General features: G+C 38.9%; 1 protein-coding gene across 3 annotated transcripts in view; it reads right to left on the reverse strand.

Moving 5' to 3' along the window:
- The window catches only part of SPEN (spen family transcriptional repressor), a 76365-nt gene extending 67258 nt beyond the window's left edge, over positions 1–9107 (reverse strand). For 2 of the 3 annotated variants that reach the window (XM_045518497.2, XM_010957490.3), the window contains exon 1: positions 8655–9106. In XM_045518497.2, coding sequence (XP_045374453.2) covers positions 8655–8737 — 83 coding nt within the window. In that variant the 5' untranslated portion in view covers positions 8738–9106. Of the gene's footprint in view, positions 1–8654 lie in introns of all 3 variants that reach the window. The other variant, XM_045518496.2, reaches the window with a different exon arrangement.
- Between the last annotated feature and the right edge of the window lie 7009 nt (positions 9108–16116).

Raw genomic sequence — 16116 nt, forward strand, 5'->3', positions numbered from 1 at the left:
GAGACAAATACCATATGATCTCACTTATATGTGGAATTAAAAAAAAAAAAGCTCACTGATACAGAGAACAGACTGGTGGTTGGAGTATGGGGAGATGGGTGGAAGGAAGCAGCTCAAAAGATACAAACTTCCAGTTATAAAATAGTCATGGGGATATAATGTACAGTAGGGTGACTACAGTTAATAATACTATACTGCATATGTGAAAGTTGCTGAGAGTAAATCTTAAAAGTCCCTCTCACAAGAAAAATGTTTTTCATGACTATATATGGTGAGGAATATTAACTAGACTTATTACGGTGATCATTTTGTAATATATACAAATACTGAATTATTATGTTACACCTAAAACTAAAATAATGTTTTATGTCAATTATACTTCAATTAAAAATTAGTTTATTAATTTAAACTTTATTAAAATTATTTTTTTTAATTTAAGTTTTTTAAAAAAGAGGAAAGAAATTAGGTTGAGGGTCAAAAAGGTTTGGGGGGATGTAGGGCCAGGGCAAAATTTTGCTGAAATAACACACAAAGTGAGTGACTGACACCCAAATAAATGGAGCAGTGATAACTAATATTATTCTTAAAGAACCATTTCCATTCTCACTACCCCCTATTCTGAGTGACTCAACATACAGAACATCTCAGACTGTTCCTGTGATTTATCTCATATCACAAAGTCAGTGGTGGAAGGAGAACCAAAACTAATAAAATTTTAAGAGTGGGGTACCTCTAAATCTGCTTAAAAATGGCACCAGAGGCAGGTTATTCATTCATTCACAAGTTGTCTCTGAGAGGAAAAAAATGAAGGCAAAAACATGCAAGTCATTTCCCACCTCCTTTTCCTTGCCTCCCACCCACCCCCACAATGTTGATTTCCAAAGAGAAAGCTGAAAGGGAGGGGATTCAATGCAGAGGCAGCAGGGGAAAGGTGCCCAGAGGTGGCAGAGGTGGGGAAGGCAGTGGCTGGGATATTAGCTACACTAAGAATGTAACTGGGCAAATAATATATTGAGAATAACACGAGTCAGGTTTCTCACCATCTGAGAAGGGATTTATTTATAAACATGTGTGAACACAGTTTTTAAATACATGATATACAGGAACACTTATTGTGTATAGATGTAAACATATATACATACATGTATACACACACAACACACATCTTCTTAAATCTGTAGCAGTGGGTAAACTGTGCACCCAGATCTTGGTTTCCAAATAATCGTCTCTCACTAAAAGGAACCAGAGCTTCTTGAGAAATAGCTGATTTCAGGACTGAGAAGGGAAAATACAAGATGAGCCTTTGTTGTCTCAGAAATAAAGGAATGCTTAAAGAATAGTGGGAAGATATCAAAAGGACACAGTAGCCAGTTTGAAGGAGCTCCCACTAGTCAAATCTAGAACCATTTAGGTATCAAAATAAATAAGCCCAATGGAAAAAGGAGAAATCATACACATGTGTCTGTATATATATTTCCATATATATGTACATAAGTATGCAGAAAGTTCTTACCTACAGCAGAATAAATGGAGGAAAAATAACAGTTAATAGATTATCATTCGGCAACAATCACAACAGTATACAATGTAGTCAAGAGTTATCAACGGATGCTAAGGCTGGTGGGTTTAGGGTTGATGATGGAAGAGACTATCAGCACAATATTGGAATATCTCCCATAAAACACGAATCAAATAAAAAGGGGAAAGTAGTGAAGCCACTAATTCGACTAGATGATCAAAGATAGCACCAGCAGTGGGATGGCTCCATGCTGCCTGTTTGCCTCCTTATATGATACTCTGAGAAAGCACAGAATCACTTCTGTGGTATTCCTGCCAAGAATGCATGACCTGATCTGGTCATGAGGTAATACCGGACAGTGGAGGGTCAGCCTGCGGAATAAAAGAACTATGCTCTTTAAGGCTACTAGGCACATGAGGATTAGGATAAAGCTGAGAAACTGTTCCAGATGGATGAGACATGACAACCAAAGGCAATACATGGTACTGGCTAGGCTCCTGGTCCAAAAAGGAAAGAAGGACATTGTTGGGATGGCTGGCATCATTTGAATGGGGTATGTGGATTCGGTATTCATGTTGTACAAATGCTGATTTCCTCACTGAGAAGACTGTATGGTACAATGCAGGAGAATGTCCTTGTTTTGGGAGAGGTGTACACCAGAGAATTTAAGGGTGAAAGGTTATCGTGCCAGAAAAAGATAAGAGAAGGTAATGGAGCAAATGTGGCAAAATGTTAACAATTGAGGAATTTGAGTGAATGGAATGTGGGAATTATTTGCACTTTTCCTGAAGTATTTCAAAATGAATTTTAAATGAACAAAATAAAACAGGAAGGAGAGAAATGAATCTAGGTGTGTGGACAGGCCTTCATGCCTGTGTATCAAACGCCATCTTTTCAGGCCTTCCCCATCACCCCCAACCCCGTTACTCCATTCCCTTCCCAACTCCATTCCCTCCTTTGCTTTGTTTTTCCTCATAAGGCAGGACAGGCCACAGCTGATGGTAGTTGGGGCTGAATGATGGGTACATGGGATTCATTTACTATTTTTCTACTTTTGTGTATGCTCAAAATTCTCCAAGTTAGAATTTTAAAAATATATCCATAATACATACTGATCATATAGCAATATATATTCATATTTATTAATGCATTAAATAAAAGTATTTAGCAGTAGGTCTAATAGCTACTATAATTTCCAAGTTGTAATGAGCATAAATGAGATACCTCAAACGACTGTAATGTGAAACACAAAAATATATCTGATCGGTGTTGTGCTGAAATCATCACAGGTACTACTCATACTACCATGTTGGTACTATCATGATATTGTTACCTTGTAACTGCAGGAAATATTAAATTCTGGTAAGAGGTTGGTGAAAATAAAGACACAATATTTTCCTATTCAAATTTATGTACCTCCTCCTAAATTCTGGTCTAAATTGTAACAGTTTTCATTAAAGATTCTACATTCTTTTGATATAGTAAAGTGGTAAGCTTTTTATATCTTTTTCTTTTAATCCAAGGTGATTAATCTTGAGTGGAAAACAGCCTTTACTGCAGACAGCATAATTTTAAAAAATTAATGGTTGACAAAAATCTGCCACCTACCAATTTACTGATTTACAAAAGACTCAAATCAATATATGTCAAATGTAGTTTTGTAAAATACAAACTGTTTTTAAGTAGAGTACAAATGTCCTAGTTTTTAAATCAAAGGAATAAAATAATAGAGTGAAAGTTTAAAAATACCACTTTGAGTCAATTTTAAGAATCAAAGAAACTATGCTGGACTACAAATCTAGCACCAAGTACATAACACAAGCAGTAATAAGTTTTTTCCATTTGAATTTCCCCACAAATCTTCTTAATTGTAAAAACTGAAGTAGTTCCTATATAATAAAAACCTTTAAACATGCTAGGTTTCAATTCACCCCTATACTCAAAATGAAATCTTAAATAATTAAATCCAAGATTCACTGAAGTTGAGGTAGAGTCTTATAGAGACATTACACTATGGGGTTTTTTTAGATTTTCATAATTTTTAACTTGGCAGACACCTGTGAGGGGAAAAACCTGAATATCACAATACTTTTAACATTATGCCAAGAACATCTTTTCACCGCATATTTCCACACAGTAAAAACCAGCAAGATATTACACAAAAATTATACAATTTATAATAAACCGATTAAACATTCTAATTGGTTTCCACATTAGAGTATGCTACTTTCATTCAAAATGACAAAAGCTGTAAGGCAAATAATAAAGAAAAAAATAGAAGAAGTGGGTAGGAGGTACAGCTCAGTGGTAGAGCACGTGCTTGGCAGGCACAAAATCCTGGGTTCGAGCCCCAGTTTAAGAGGAAAATATATATATATGGCTAGATATAAACACACACACACAAAATAAAATAAAATTTAAATTAAAAAATAAAAATAAAACAAATAGTAAAAGTTAGAAATTAAACTATAGAAAAATGTTACTTTAGTTTCCTTGTTCAGCAGAATATATGTCTGTTTCAAGGCGATGAACATTTATTTCAAATCGTCCAATAATGAAATTCAAGTGCATAATTTTAATGAATATATACACTCAAGGTATTTTCAGACTACAATGTTTACTCTAAGTAATGTAGACTAATTAACTACAGCTCAAACACTAGAGAAACTTAAAAATAAAAGCAAAAAAGTATATAGTCCCCAACAGAAATATGCTAGTTTCCATTAAATATTTCAAAAAATTTTTTTAATTTAAGCAAAATTTCAAACTAAGTGGAAAGTGAGACCTGGAAGACTATTTGGAAAAACTTTCACATTACCACTATTCTCTACAACTTCTCTCTCTTCCCAAAGCATTAGTACTCACAGGATTAAAAATGTCTCCTAAATCAAGCCTGAAATCTCTTCAAAAGCATATCAAACAATACAATACCTGAGTAAATCAAGAGTCTACAAGAAAGGTAGTCAGAAAAATGTGCCCTCTACCCAAGTCAAATACCATCATTCTTCCTGGCACTGAGCCCTATGTTTTCCTCCAATCTGTCAAAGGCATTCTAACTCAGGAAATAAAATACAATGTTTCAAGCATTCTGTATTAATTTTTAAATGCTATTTCTCAAGATAACTATAAAACTATTTTACTTTAAAAAAAAAGTGCAAAAAGCCTATCATGAAAATAGGTATTCAAAATTATAATATTCAAAACCAGATTTATTTCTTCAGAGAAACTAGCTGGGCTCAAAAGAATAAACGATGTAGCAATGATGCAGGCTAGAGTATGTCAAATTTATTTAAGTTTAAAAAATATCTCTAGTTATAGAGTGTGTAAGGACAAGGGAGCTCTACCATAATACTTTATATTGTGTCCCAGATGTAAAGCTATCCAGATTCATGTAACACAACATATATTCCAGCTATTTAAACTTAGGAAAACCATTATGATTAGATATTTAAAAACAGCAAAAATGAAACATTTTTAAGTGGGATTCATTCTTTGACAAAAATTTTACATGACCTTGCACAATCTCTGCATGATCTTTAACCCACTCACTAAAACTGGAGTATGGATGGTAAGAACCTGAATATGAGATTTACTTTCAAATCTGAAAATAAGATACAGAGAATACTATATTCTTTAAAGGGTTCTGTTCATTCACTCATTCTAATTCAGGGAGTCGCCTTTGCACACACCTCTCCCCCTCTAACAACTAAGACAGCAACCAATTGTTGTATAACTCCTCCCTTCCCCCTTCAACCCAGCTAATGTACAATACAAAGGAAAGGACTTTCTCTATTGTGCAAATTCAGTCCCAGCAATGGATCTTTGTTAACTAAAACCTGATTCAGAAATACTCATTTAATTCTTTTCAATAAGCATATTAAATGTTGTTTTAAAAAATGAACACAAAAGATTATTCTTATTGCAAGAAGATAAAGCCACATTTCGGAAATGCTCAGATTATGTTTCAAAGGTTTGGTCTTTCTTTGGCAAAGAGGAAAAAAAGCCAAATCAGCAATCATCCCTCAATCTATTTTCTACCAAAAACACTGATCAAGATATAAATAAAAGAACTGGCTCTCACCGCTCTCCCCACCAAATGCTTCTATGTTGCCCTGCTCCCAAAGAGGTCCCTTGTAATCATTTTTTTAATCCGAACACTTACTATAAAAGCCTAATCACTGTTAGAACATTCATTTTGAAAACATTTTATATAATATATTCCCAGTGTACACCTCTTAATCATGTAAAACACTTATTAGCTAATGTTGAAATCAGCAAGGGAAAAATAGTAAAGTAGGTACTTTAACCTCCGTTTTAATATAGGTATTGCATGGTTTTTCTCATTCTGATTTCTAGAAGACATCAGAAGTGAATATCCTTAAATTTTCTTGCAAAACTATCATTCTGGTACAACTACCTTTTTATCCCTTTCACTCAAAGTATTCAGATTTAGTTTCCCTCCCGGTAGCAATCACATATTTTACAGAACATTTTCTACAATAAGGATGAAAAGACCTTGAATTTCTCCTAAGTCCATTTAGCTCGATAGCTGGATCAGCAAGAACACTTATTTCTTGTACACGGTTAAGGACAAACGAGAAGTCAGAAATAGAGATTACCTGTTGGGGGTGGGGATGGGAAGGGAAGAACGGGAACTGAGACTCCCAGGGTCAGGGGTAAAGGAGAAATTTTCTCTTTAAACTTTTTACACTCCTTAAACCTATTAAGAATGCACTATCCAAACAACTGAGTAAATTTGTTTAAAAAATTTTTAAGTCTCTTTCAAAATAAGGGAGTTTCAGGGACATTCAGTCTGCTTAGTTTTAAGATAATCTACTTTTACCGTAACATCTGATTTTGCTCTGCAATAGGTAACACGCTCTTTCAATGCAGTAGTGAGCCATGTGCCAGCTGAGCCCTCTTTTACAGTAACGTTCCTCCAGACCGCCGCTTTCCAAGGCAGCTCGCATCCTCCGCCTGCTCCTCCCTCTGTGCATTCTGAGATCTGCTCCGCTGATTCCCACATAAAGTGGGTCCTGGCCGCCATTTTAGAAAGTCATTCACACAAGCCGGACGGCAGCACCATCCACTTTAAAACCTTCCAAAATCCCCTCGGACGATTTCCTCTTTCCTCTTTAACCCCTTATCTTGCAGAGGAGTCAAACTCCCCGCGATAGGCATACAATGTCTCTAGAATCTGCGTAATGCGAAATGACAAGTCTGGCCACACAACACTGAGGGGGCAAAGCAAATGCTGCAATGCACGTGTCTGCGGGTCGGTGCATACAAATTTCCCAGGCAGAGACCTACAGAGAAAAGTCCGCAAGGAGATAAAAGTGAGCACATCGAAGTGGCTTTTCCAGGCCAATAACCTGCACCTAAATGATTTTTCCACCAAAACACTGAAGACATGAGGGAGGGCGTAAGGGATGGAGCAGCGCCAGGGAGAGAGGTTCCCATCTGTTTCCCCACTGAGCCCGAGATCTCCCCTTTGTCACAGGGGACAGAAGCGAGTTTTTGCTGCTGCTTTCCCCCTGCCTGGTTTCTCAGCACAACGTAGTAAACACCGGGAGTCCCTAGAAGAGCGCCTCCCCCAGCCCTGCCGAGGGCAGCTTTAGCAGGTTATGAATGGCCTCACTATTCCCGGCTCCTTTTCACACGCGGACACGCGCAGACGCGCGTTCCAACGGTGAAGATTTAATACCCCAGTATCAGCAACCACCAACACAATCAATGATCCTCCATTTGAAAGAGCGGAGCTCCGCTGCCGCTGCTTCCATTTCCTTATCCAAGCTGCTCAAGAACAAGCGACGCAATCTGTTTTTCCCATGATGACTCACTAATAAGGGCGCTCCATAATTTCTTCACTCACTAGATAGTAAAAGGAATCAAGAGTAAACCAAACTTAAAATCTTTCAAAGTCCTGAATATTGGAAGATAAACAGTAATTTTCGAGGACAATCAGATTTACTACAAGTCCTCAATTTACACCAGTGTAAGCAAATCGTCATTTGCGGTATTTTACATTGAGGGCTATCAGCTACATTTCACCAAAGAAATACATACATTTCACAAAAGAAAAACAAATGCTAAATGCTACTAAGTAAGTAAAATGTATCAAGAACATTTATTCTTACTATCTGATGAACTAACAAAAACCCTGGGAAAAAGCTTTTTTAAAGAGCTACATTTTCTATCCTAAAAGGCTTGCATGTTTTAAGTCATTAAGGAATTCTAGGTGAGAGGGAAACACCATCCTTTTTAAAGGCGGCTCTTCAATGACAACGCCGGCGCGGCCGCGGTAGCCGAGATCCTGAGGCTGGCGAGCGCCAACGAAGCGGGGACCCCGCTGCGAGAGGTGGCTCTTCCCCGGCAGGCACTCAATCCCCACCATCCTCCTCGTCCAGAGACCCCAGAGAACCGAAGGAAGGAAGGCGAAAGAGCCGAAACAGACGCACCAACTTATTATTTTCGGACACCATCCTCCACCCAACCCCGCAAAAACAAGGGAAAAAAAACCCCCAAAGCATTTGCGTTTGCCATCTCCATTTAGTTTCTAGGTCCGTAAACCTTCTTTAAGAGATCCCTAGAATCTAGTAGTGTCTTCCCAGTTGCGAGATATCTCTACATTACCTATCAAGACTTTTGTTTTTGTATAACCTTTTCTTTCGCACAGAACCCTCTCTGGGTCAGGCATGTCCACGCGTCCGCAGGGCGAGGAGCGGGAGTTGCTGCGGGACTCCGGAGTTGGATGGGCCGGGGTCTGTCGGTGCGGGGAACGGGTTCGGGTCCCGGCCTGGCAGCCACTCAAAACCGAGGCAGCGGCGCGCAAGGACGCGACCCCACGGCCGCCTGGCCAGCCTGAGGACACCCTCCCGTTGCTGGTTTCGCGGGGCCGCGCGACAGCCGCCTCCTTATTGGGAAAGGAGAGGGAGGCAGCCGGACCGCTCCGCCGAGGCCCAATGCCGCGACGCCGGTAGAGCGGCAGCCAGGCAGCCGCGCGCTCCACGCACCCGTCCGCGGGTCTGGCCCGGGTCCCTTCACCAGTTCCGCGCACGGGGAGGGGCCGGCAACGGGCCGGAGCGGGCAGCGGCGACTGAGGAGAGAGCGCGGCCCCGGGCCTCGTGTCACTCACCGTTTGAAGTGCTCGATGATCTTCTCTTCCCGCACATTCTCCGGTAAGTTGCCCACCCAGAGGTGCCTGGTTTCCCGGACCATGCTGGGTGGTGTGCCGGCGACCGCTGGTGCGGGTTCCCCCTCGCCGCCTTCGTACGAGCCCGTCAGCGCCGGGAGGCGGGCGCCGAGGCGGCGGCGGCGGCGGCTGCGGCGGTGGCGTCGGCAGCGGCGGCGGCTCCTCCGGCTCCCCCCCGTGCAGAGACCATCCCTCTCCCCCAGGTTCTGACTCTCGGGCCTCGCAGCTCCGCTCTGCCGCCACCACACACCCGAAGCCGACCCTCGCGCTCCGGCGGCGCATGCGCCCGGGCGGCGGCGGGCGGGGGAGCAGGGAGGAGGGGCGTGAGGGACCCGGGCGGCAGCGACTACGACGGAGCCGGCGCTGTGGCAGCCGGACGCTTCCCACCGGCGCGCGCGGCCCGCCTCCCTTACCGCGGGCGCGCGCGCGTCCGCCCGACCGCCCGCCGAGTTCCTCCCAGCCGGCGCGCAGGCGCGCGGGGGAGGGAGGAACGCAGAGCCAGGAAGGAACGCTCGCGCGCTCGGCCTGGGCGCGCAGGCGCGTTGCCTCGCAGAGAGTGGGCAGCGGGGTAGGCGCTGTGTCAGGCCTGGGGCGCGAAGCGTGCGGAGGCGAGGACGGCCTCCAACCCCCCAAGCTGGGGTTCCAGGCGCCGGCCTGAGGGAAGAAGAGAGAGAAAGGGGGTTGGTGTTGACAGGGCTGCGTGTCAAAGCGGCTGCCAAGGTCTCTCTCCTAAGAGAGAGGACCGCTTGCTCTCTCACCCTACGACCAGCTTCTGGCCGTTTCTGAGCCCTTGGATCCGCGCCTGCTCTGGAAAGTGTCAAAACAAGGCCGCGCTTCTCACCACCCAGCTAAGCTGTGACGGCTTCAAAACTCACCCTTCCCAAGAATCATTAGCTTGTAACATTAAGCAACTTTATTTTATATAGGATCTTGCGAAACCTTTTGCAAGATCTCTGCTGATCGTTACAGTATACCAGGAATAGAATTGAACTGAGACGGTTGCGTGTCTGGTAGTGTCCCTCTCAGAGAATTTACTATAATTTAATATCGAAGCAGAGGGAGAGATTAGACCTCCGGCCTTCCCAGGTCTAAGGGCTTTTAAATTTAAAACCTGTAGTTGAACTTTTTAATTTACAGAATCCTGGGGAAAACCCACAAAATTAAGGCTACAGTATTGAGTCCAGAAAAATGGATTTTAGAACAGTCAGCAACTCAATTTTCTTTTCCATTTTTAATCCACAGGAATATGACATCAGAGGTGTGGTGCTTTGGGTACAGACCAGATTTTAAATATTTGATCTCATTCACTGTCTCCTTAAATACAAGCCAATATATCATCAAACTGTGCTATTTGTTTTGGGGGTGGGGGTTGGGAGTTTTTTTTAATTAAAGTATAGCTTTATACAATGTGTGTTAGTTTGTAGTGTCCAGCATATTGATTCAGTTATACTTATGTATAATCTTTTTCATAGTCTTTATCATCCTTAAGTTATTACAAGATACTGAGTATAGTTCCACGTGCCAAAAAGTAAGACGTTGTTTTTCAAACTGTTATTTTGAATTGGAAAATATGGTCACTATAATAAACGGCACTAATACCTGGGGTCACCTATGCATAATTAAACTGTTTCTTTTATTTCACAGACGGTAAAGCTTCAAGTAGTTTTTGTTTGTTTGTTTGCCATGTAGTCTAACATAAGATTCTTAATGATGTGTCAGAGAGTATAAAACTGAGTCACATCAACTTTTCTTGTATTTGGTTTAATAGTCTTATTGTACTTAATAAACTTGATCTCAGCAGGTATGATCAATTGATCTCTTCCCTCTTCTCTCAGGATGTCAGAAGGCTAAGTAAGTTCCCATCTTACACAGTTGCAGCAATTACAGTACAAGATGTGCTAGCTCAGGATATAACCTTAACCTCCATTGAAACAATTTTTGGAGTTTTGACAAGTTACTTCTAAAAGTTCTAGATTCTGAGCCAGGTAATTTAACTGATTTTTTTTCCTATGCTGTTTTTCTGGCTTATGTTTACATTTTCTATTTCAACATGCTCCCCCTCCCCTTTTCTATTTTTACTGTTCGGAGCATTTCAGTAAGAGACAGAGAAAGAGGTGGTGGAGAAAACTTAGAAAAAGCACCACCACAATAGTGGCGCTCATTCATAATTCAGTTAAGGTACTTAGTCCCACCCTAGAGGCTGACGTTGTCTTCATGCAAATCAGAGTCATTAAATGATATGGAGATTTTTGTTCTTGAAAGTATTATGGAATTGATTCCTTAGTAAAAGTAAAAGCAAATCAACCTACATTCAGATGTAAGATTAGCTGTTTACATTTGGCCATTTCTCAGTCACAACAACTATCTCAGAAAGAGGGTTAGGCCAGCACACTGTTCCCTAAACTCATAAAGTATATTGTTCTGTATATATGGCTGCAGTTAGGGTTGGACTGACTTGCATTTTTCCACAAAGCATGAATTTCAACATAAGCAACCAAAATTTGAAACACATTTAAAAATACTGCGTAAATTACTCATTTAAAACCTAATAGCTCTGAATTAGCTAAATCCTCTTGGTGTCACCAGGAAGAACAGAAGCGGCTCAGCTCAATTGCATTAAAAGGGACAACTGACAAAGAAGAGGATTCAGAAAATAGCATCTTGCAATTAGAGAAATAAAGAGCATATCTCACCATGAATGCAGCCTTCAGTTAAAATCATACTGAAGAAAATTCAAGAGCTGAAAAAAAAGCGGGCCTTTTAGAGCAAAATCATTAGAGACTAGTTACAGTAATCATTAAATGTGGTATTTTGTATCCATCTATGACCCCTACAGAACAATAAAAGGATAAGCTAAAACAGAATAAGAACCAACTAAGAGGTATTTATACCTTCCCCATTGCATAAGAATGAGGAGACATTAAATGACAATTAAAAGCAACATGTTTACCAACTAAATTTTTTTTAAATGTAGTTCTCTTAGATTATCCTAAAGGTCTTGTTTCAGGGGTGCTGTTTCCCCATATAAGAAACAGAGTAGATATGTAAAACTTTATTTGCAGGACAAAGTCATTTGCAAATACTTTCAAGCCCCTCACCTTTTGGGAGGCAGCAGAAGAACAACTGTGGTAGAAAATTACTAGAATGCAAATTGCTAAGCAAAGTTGAGTTAAAGTTCTCCTAACGACCTTTAGAGATGGCAAGATATCAAAAAGATGATTAGCAAATGCCAAATTAAGATAATATTTCTCATCTTACCAGAGATTCATCAAGTAACTGAAAAAGTCTCTATTTAATAATATAAGGCTAGAGAAATCCCATTAAACATCATTGATAGCACCTCACACTCAGAGTCTCTTGAAGTGTTACTTTCATGAAAATACTTGTTTTCAAAATTAGGTGCACTAAAAATAGCAAGCAAGGTATTCATTTTAGGTACCTGGGTTTTTAAAAATCTGACATACACTTCTCAAAAGAGATTCTCAGTTTATAAAATGTCAATACATCAGCCTAAATAGACATGCAGATTACTTGAGTAAAACAAATTTTAATTCTGTTTAAATTTTTAATGTGTTCCCATGATGCCAAAAAAATTTATTCTAATTTCAATAAGGCAGGTTCATTTGAAGGGAAAAAAATAGCTTACATGTAGAGGCTGAGTTCAACTGAGCAATTCAGGTGGGAATTCTATTCATCTCTCCAAAAGTTAATATTTATAGGTTAAAAGTAGTGTCCATGCTCCTTACTAATTCTTTCAGCGTAACACAGTTTGACCTTGAACTTTGGGGGATGACGCTGAAAAACACTGATGGTATGCGTAAGAGACAGTATAGTATAACGGAAGTACCCCTAGGTTAAGAGCCAAAAATTCCAGTTCCAATTTAATCACTTGCTATATGGCCTAGGCAAACCAATTAAATCCTCAAAGTCTTAATACTCTTATCTGCAAAATGGGGATTCATATATCTATTTCTCTACCTCGTAATGTTGCTGGAAGTATCAAATGAGATAATATATATAAAAGTATTTGGAAGTAACACACCATAAAAATAATATGAATATTACTAAATCGACTGCTAATTTCATATTAATATCAAAAGTAAGCTTAGTTGAAGTTAAAAACATACCATTATCAATTTATAACATTTTCAGGATTATAGGCAGGACTTACAGTCAAATCAATATGCAGTGATTGCACATCAAGTACGAAGTTCCTTGTACTTTTTTGCTGACTTTTTCTATTGCCAAACTCTTAATAACAACAAAACTGATAAGTACATGCCCTTTGCACAGCTGTAAACCAAGTGGAGGATTCTCTCAGTGTTTTTCATTTTTATTGGCAATGTATCAGGAAACACAGGGAAAACTTCTCTCTCTGTCCTTGTTACAAATATTTACAAGGGCAGAATTTCTTCATAAGCATTTATTTTTGTGTTTTCAGTAGAAAGGCAACCCACTCTTATTCTTTGATTTTTAAATTTATTTTAACAATAATTGATGCTCACTGAAAAAGATAAAAAAGTAGGGTGTGATCACTTCTTTCATCCATGATAAATGGGTGGTGAAGTGAATTTCCTCACTGAGTATTAATGATAATTCAGAAAAGTGACATTAAAGCAGAGCTATTAAAGGGGAATTAAAATAGATGTGTTTTTAATCAGGTCTTATTTTCACACTGTGAGGAGCTTCTGTATTTAACATGCTAGATGTGTTCAAAGAATTCAGTCATGTGTAATGGAAGCCCAGTTGGGGAAAGCATCTGAGCCTCAAACTCAGGCTTTGAATGCTAATCTAGCCACTAGAGCAGATAAATTTAGTATCACCATTTAAACAGGAGGACAGAATAGTTACCAGATATTTAACAAGAATTTGATTACCAATCAAGTTCCACACTATTAAAATTAAACTGTTTCATGAGAAAACAGACACTTAAAAGATAAACAATTGTTCCTAAAGGCATCATGTAAAAATATATTAAGTAGCTCTAAAATTATCAAAGTCCCAGCCACAGGAGAACTTGACGATACTAACAAATTCTTATTATTAGAATCAGAGTTTGTTTTTTCTTTTCCAAAACAGAAAATAAAACAGACAACATTACTATATTATTTTCAAAGAGTGTTTGACACCTTGCTAGTTCTGAGGGTCAAAGGGTGAAAAAGACATACTAGTCTATTAACAGACTTATTTTGATATAGCAGGCTCACTCTGGTGAAATTATACATACATAAATGATCAAAACTCCAATCAGCTGAACCGTAATAGCTAGCTAGTCCTTCTCTAAATCATTCTTTCAGCATAACACTTCATAATCTACTAGTCAACTCTCCAAGAAAGCTAAATAATTTATTCCAAATTGTTTCTGGTTTCCAGAAATGAATATAATGGCTGGTATTTTCTTTAAAAAAATCAATTCTTATGTTTCTACCATTTCCTTGGAAAGTTGCTAAAATAGTAACTTCCTTCTATGAGGAAATACTGCTAATATACCTTTGTGAATACAACTTATTAATGTTTACAACATTTAATAAAAATAGACCAGAAGGATACTTGCAAATACTAATCATGGTTGTGCCTACATGGTAGAATTTAAATTTTTTAAAAAGTTCTTAATTATCTGTATTTTCTAAACTTTTCTTTGGTCATCATGTGTTGCTTTTATGGTTAGAAAAAAGTTATAATAAAATGAGTTGGAAGCCACATCTGGGTTACTTTAGTTAAGGGTGCCTCTGAAATATTGATTACTTGACTACGTTAAATCAACATATTTATGTTAACAGATCCCATGTGAACAAAACATTATTATTCTCTATGTTAATTCAGATAGTTCATTCAACCTTTTAAAACTCTGCCAATCCTCATGTGAGAAAAAAACTTAACTTCTTCACTATAAATGATATACATTAGCCAAAACACCCCAGGTCTAAGAGATTTTCACTTAAACAAGAAGTAAGCAGAATATAATGCAAATCAAGGCTACTGATTAATTCAGAGAAGACTATCAAAATGCACTTGATGGAATCTCAAAAATTATAATACCAAATAAAACACGTTTAGTAACTTGTTACATGTGTACTGAAGTTTTCAGACTTAGGGTTTTAAGCTCCCTTACTGCACCTCTGAAAGGCCTTGCTGTAGTTTTAAGAACTAAAAAACTCATGAACTGGCTTAAAATATGTTTGAAAACTTTCTATTTTAACTCAATTATTGCTATTTAATATTAACGCTTCTTTAAATCACATAACTGCCTCATTACTTTGCCATTAATCCTCAAAATGGTGATGACTGCTAATTTTATATACTATTCCATAATTAAGACACTTGAAACCTTTTGGCTTAAAATAAAACCACCTTCTATTTAAAGACTAAGTAGAACATGATGCATTTCTGAATTAAATGCTGGAATTACTTTAAAAGTAATTTATATTTATATTTAAACAGTTAAATTTCAGTCTTTGATAGAGCAGATAATATAATTTTTTCAGGCCATATACTACAAAAGTCCTGGGAAGCATCCCTTACACTTCTATTTGTAAAATATTTTGTCTAGAAAGCATTTGCCTTGTCTAGGGCCATACCACCCTGAATGCGCCCGATCTCATCTAAAATGCATTTGCCTCAAGATAACTCTTTGAAGATGCTAGATTAACTTAATATAGTTTTTCTGAGAAAACAGAACCAGCAAGTCATAAAGATTTCACTGCATACTGTTAGCTGGTAGGAGGGGCCCACAGGGAGATGAACTAATAAAAAGAGGTTGTGTTTTCCCCACCTCCACAAGATAATTTAAACACACACCCAAGCATAAACCCTTTACTTTAAAAAAGAAATTCAACCTAAAAGTGGCTTTAAGCCAAGTTATTTTTGTTCTTCATAGTTTTCAACTTAAATATATTGTTTCCCTCAAGGTCACCTTTCCAGAGATTCTAATTATTAGACAGCACATATGAACTTTGATTTTATGCCTCTTTAAAATTGCAAAACGTACATACTCAAAATTTTCTTCCCCTTATTTAGTAGCGTTATCCTAACCACAGGAACATTGTCTTTAAAGACTCTCCTTAACCATAAATTGTTAAGACAGGATCTTTAAAAGAAATTCTGCAAATTCAAGGGACTGTTGATCAGGTCATTTCCAAGTCTCAAATGACGGTACAGCCTTGTTAGCAGGGGGGAAAACCCGACTGCTTGCTAGTACTTCAACAGCCTCCAGATAGCTAAGAATTCCCGTAAGGAATCTGGCACCAGCTCAAAATTCCCACCAGGAAAAAAATATCTCCCTTCGGTAGGACTCACTGAGTGGCTCTGCCCAGTACGATGACCTGGACTGACCTCGGACTCGGCGTGGTCAACGGCGCACTATCACCTGCAGGTGAGTTAGCAGGTGCTCGCGACCACAAAATGC

This window comes from Camelus bactrianus, chromosome 13 (genome assembly GCF_048773025.1).
Source record: "Camelus bactrianus isolate YW-2024 breed Bactrian camel chromosome 13, ASM4877302v1, whole genome shotgun sequence".
NCBI classification, from domain to species: Eukaryota; Metazoa; Chordata; class Mammalia; order Artiodactyla; family Camelidae; genus Camelus; species Camelus bactrianus.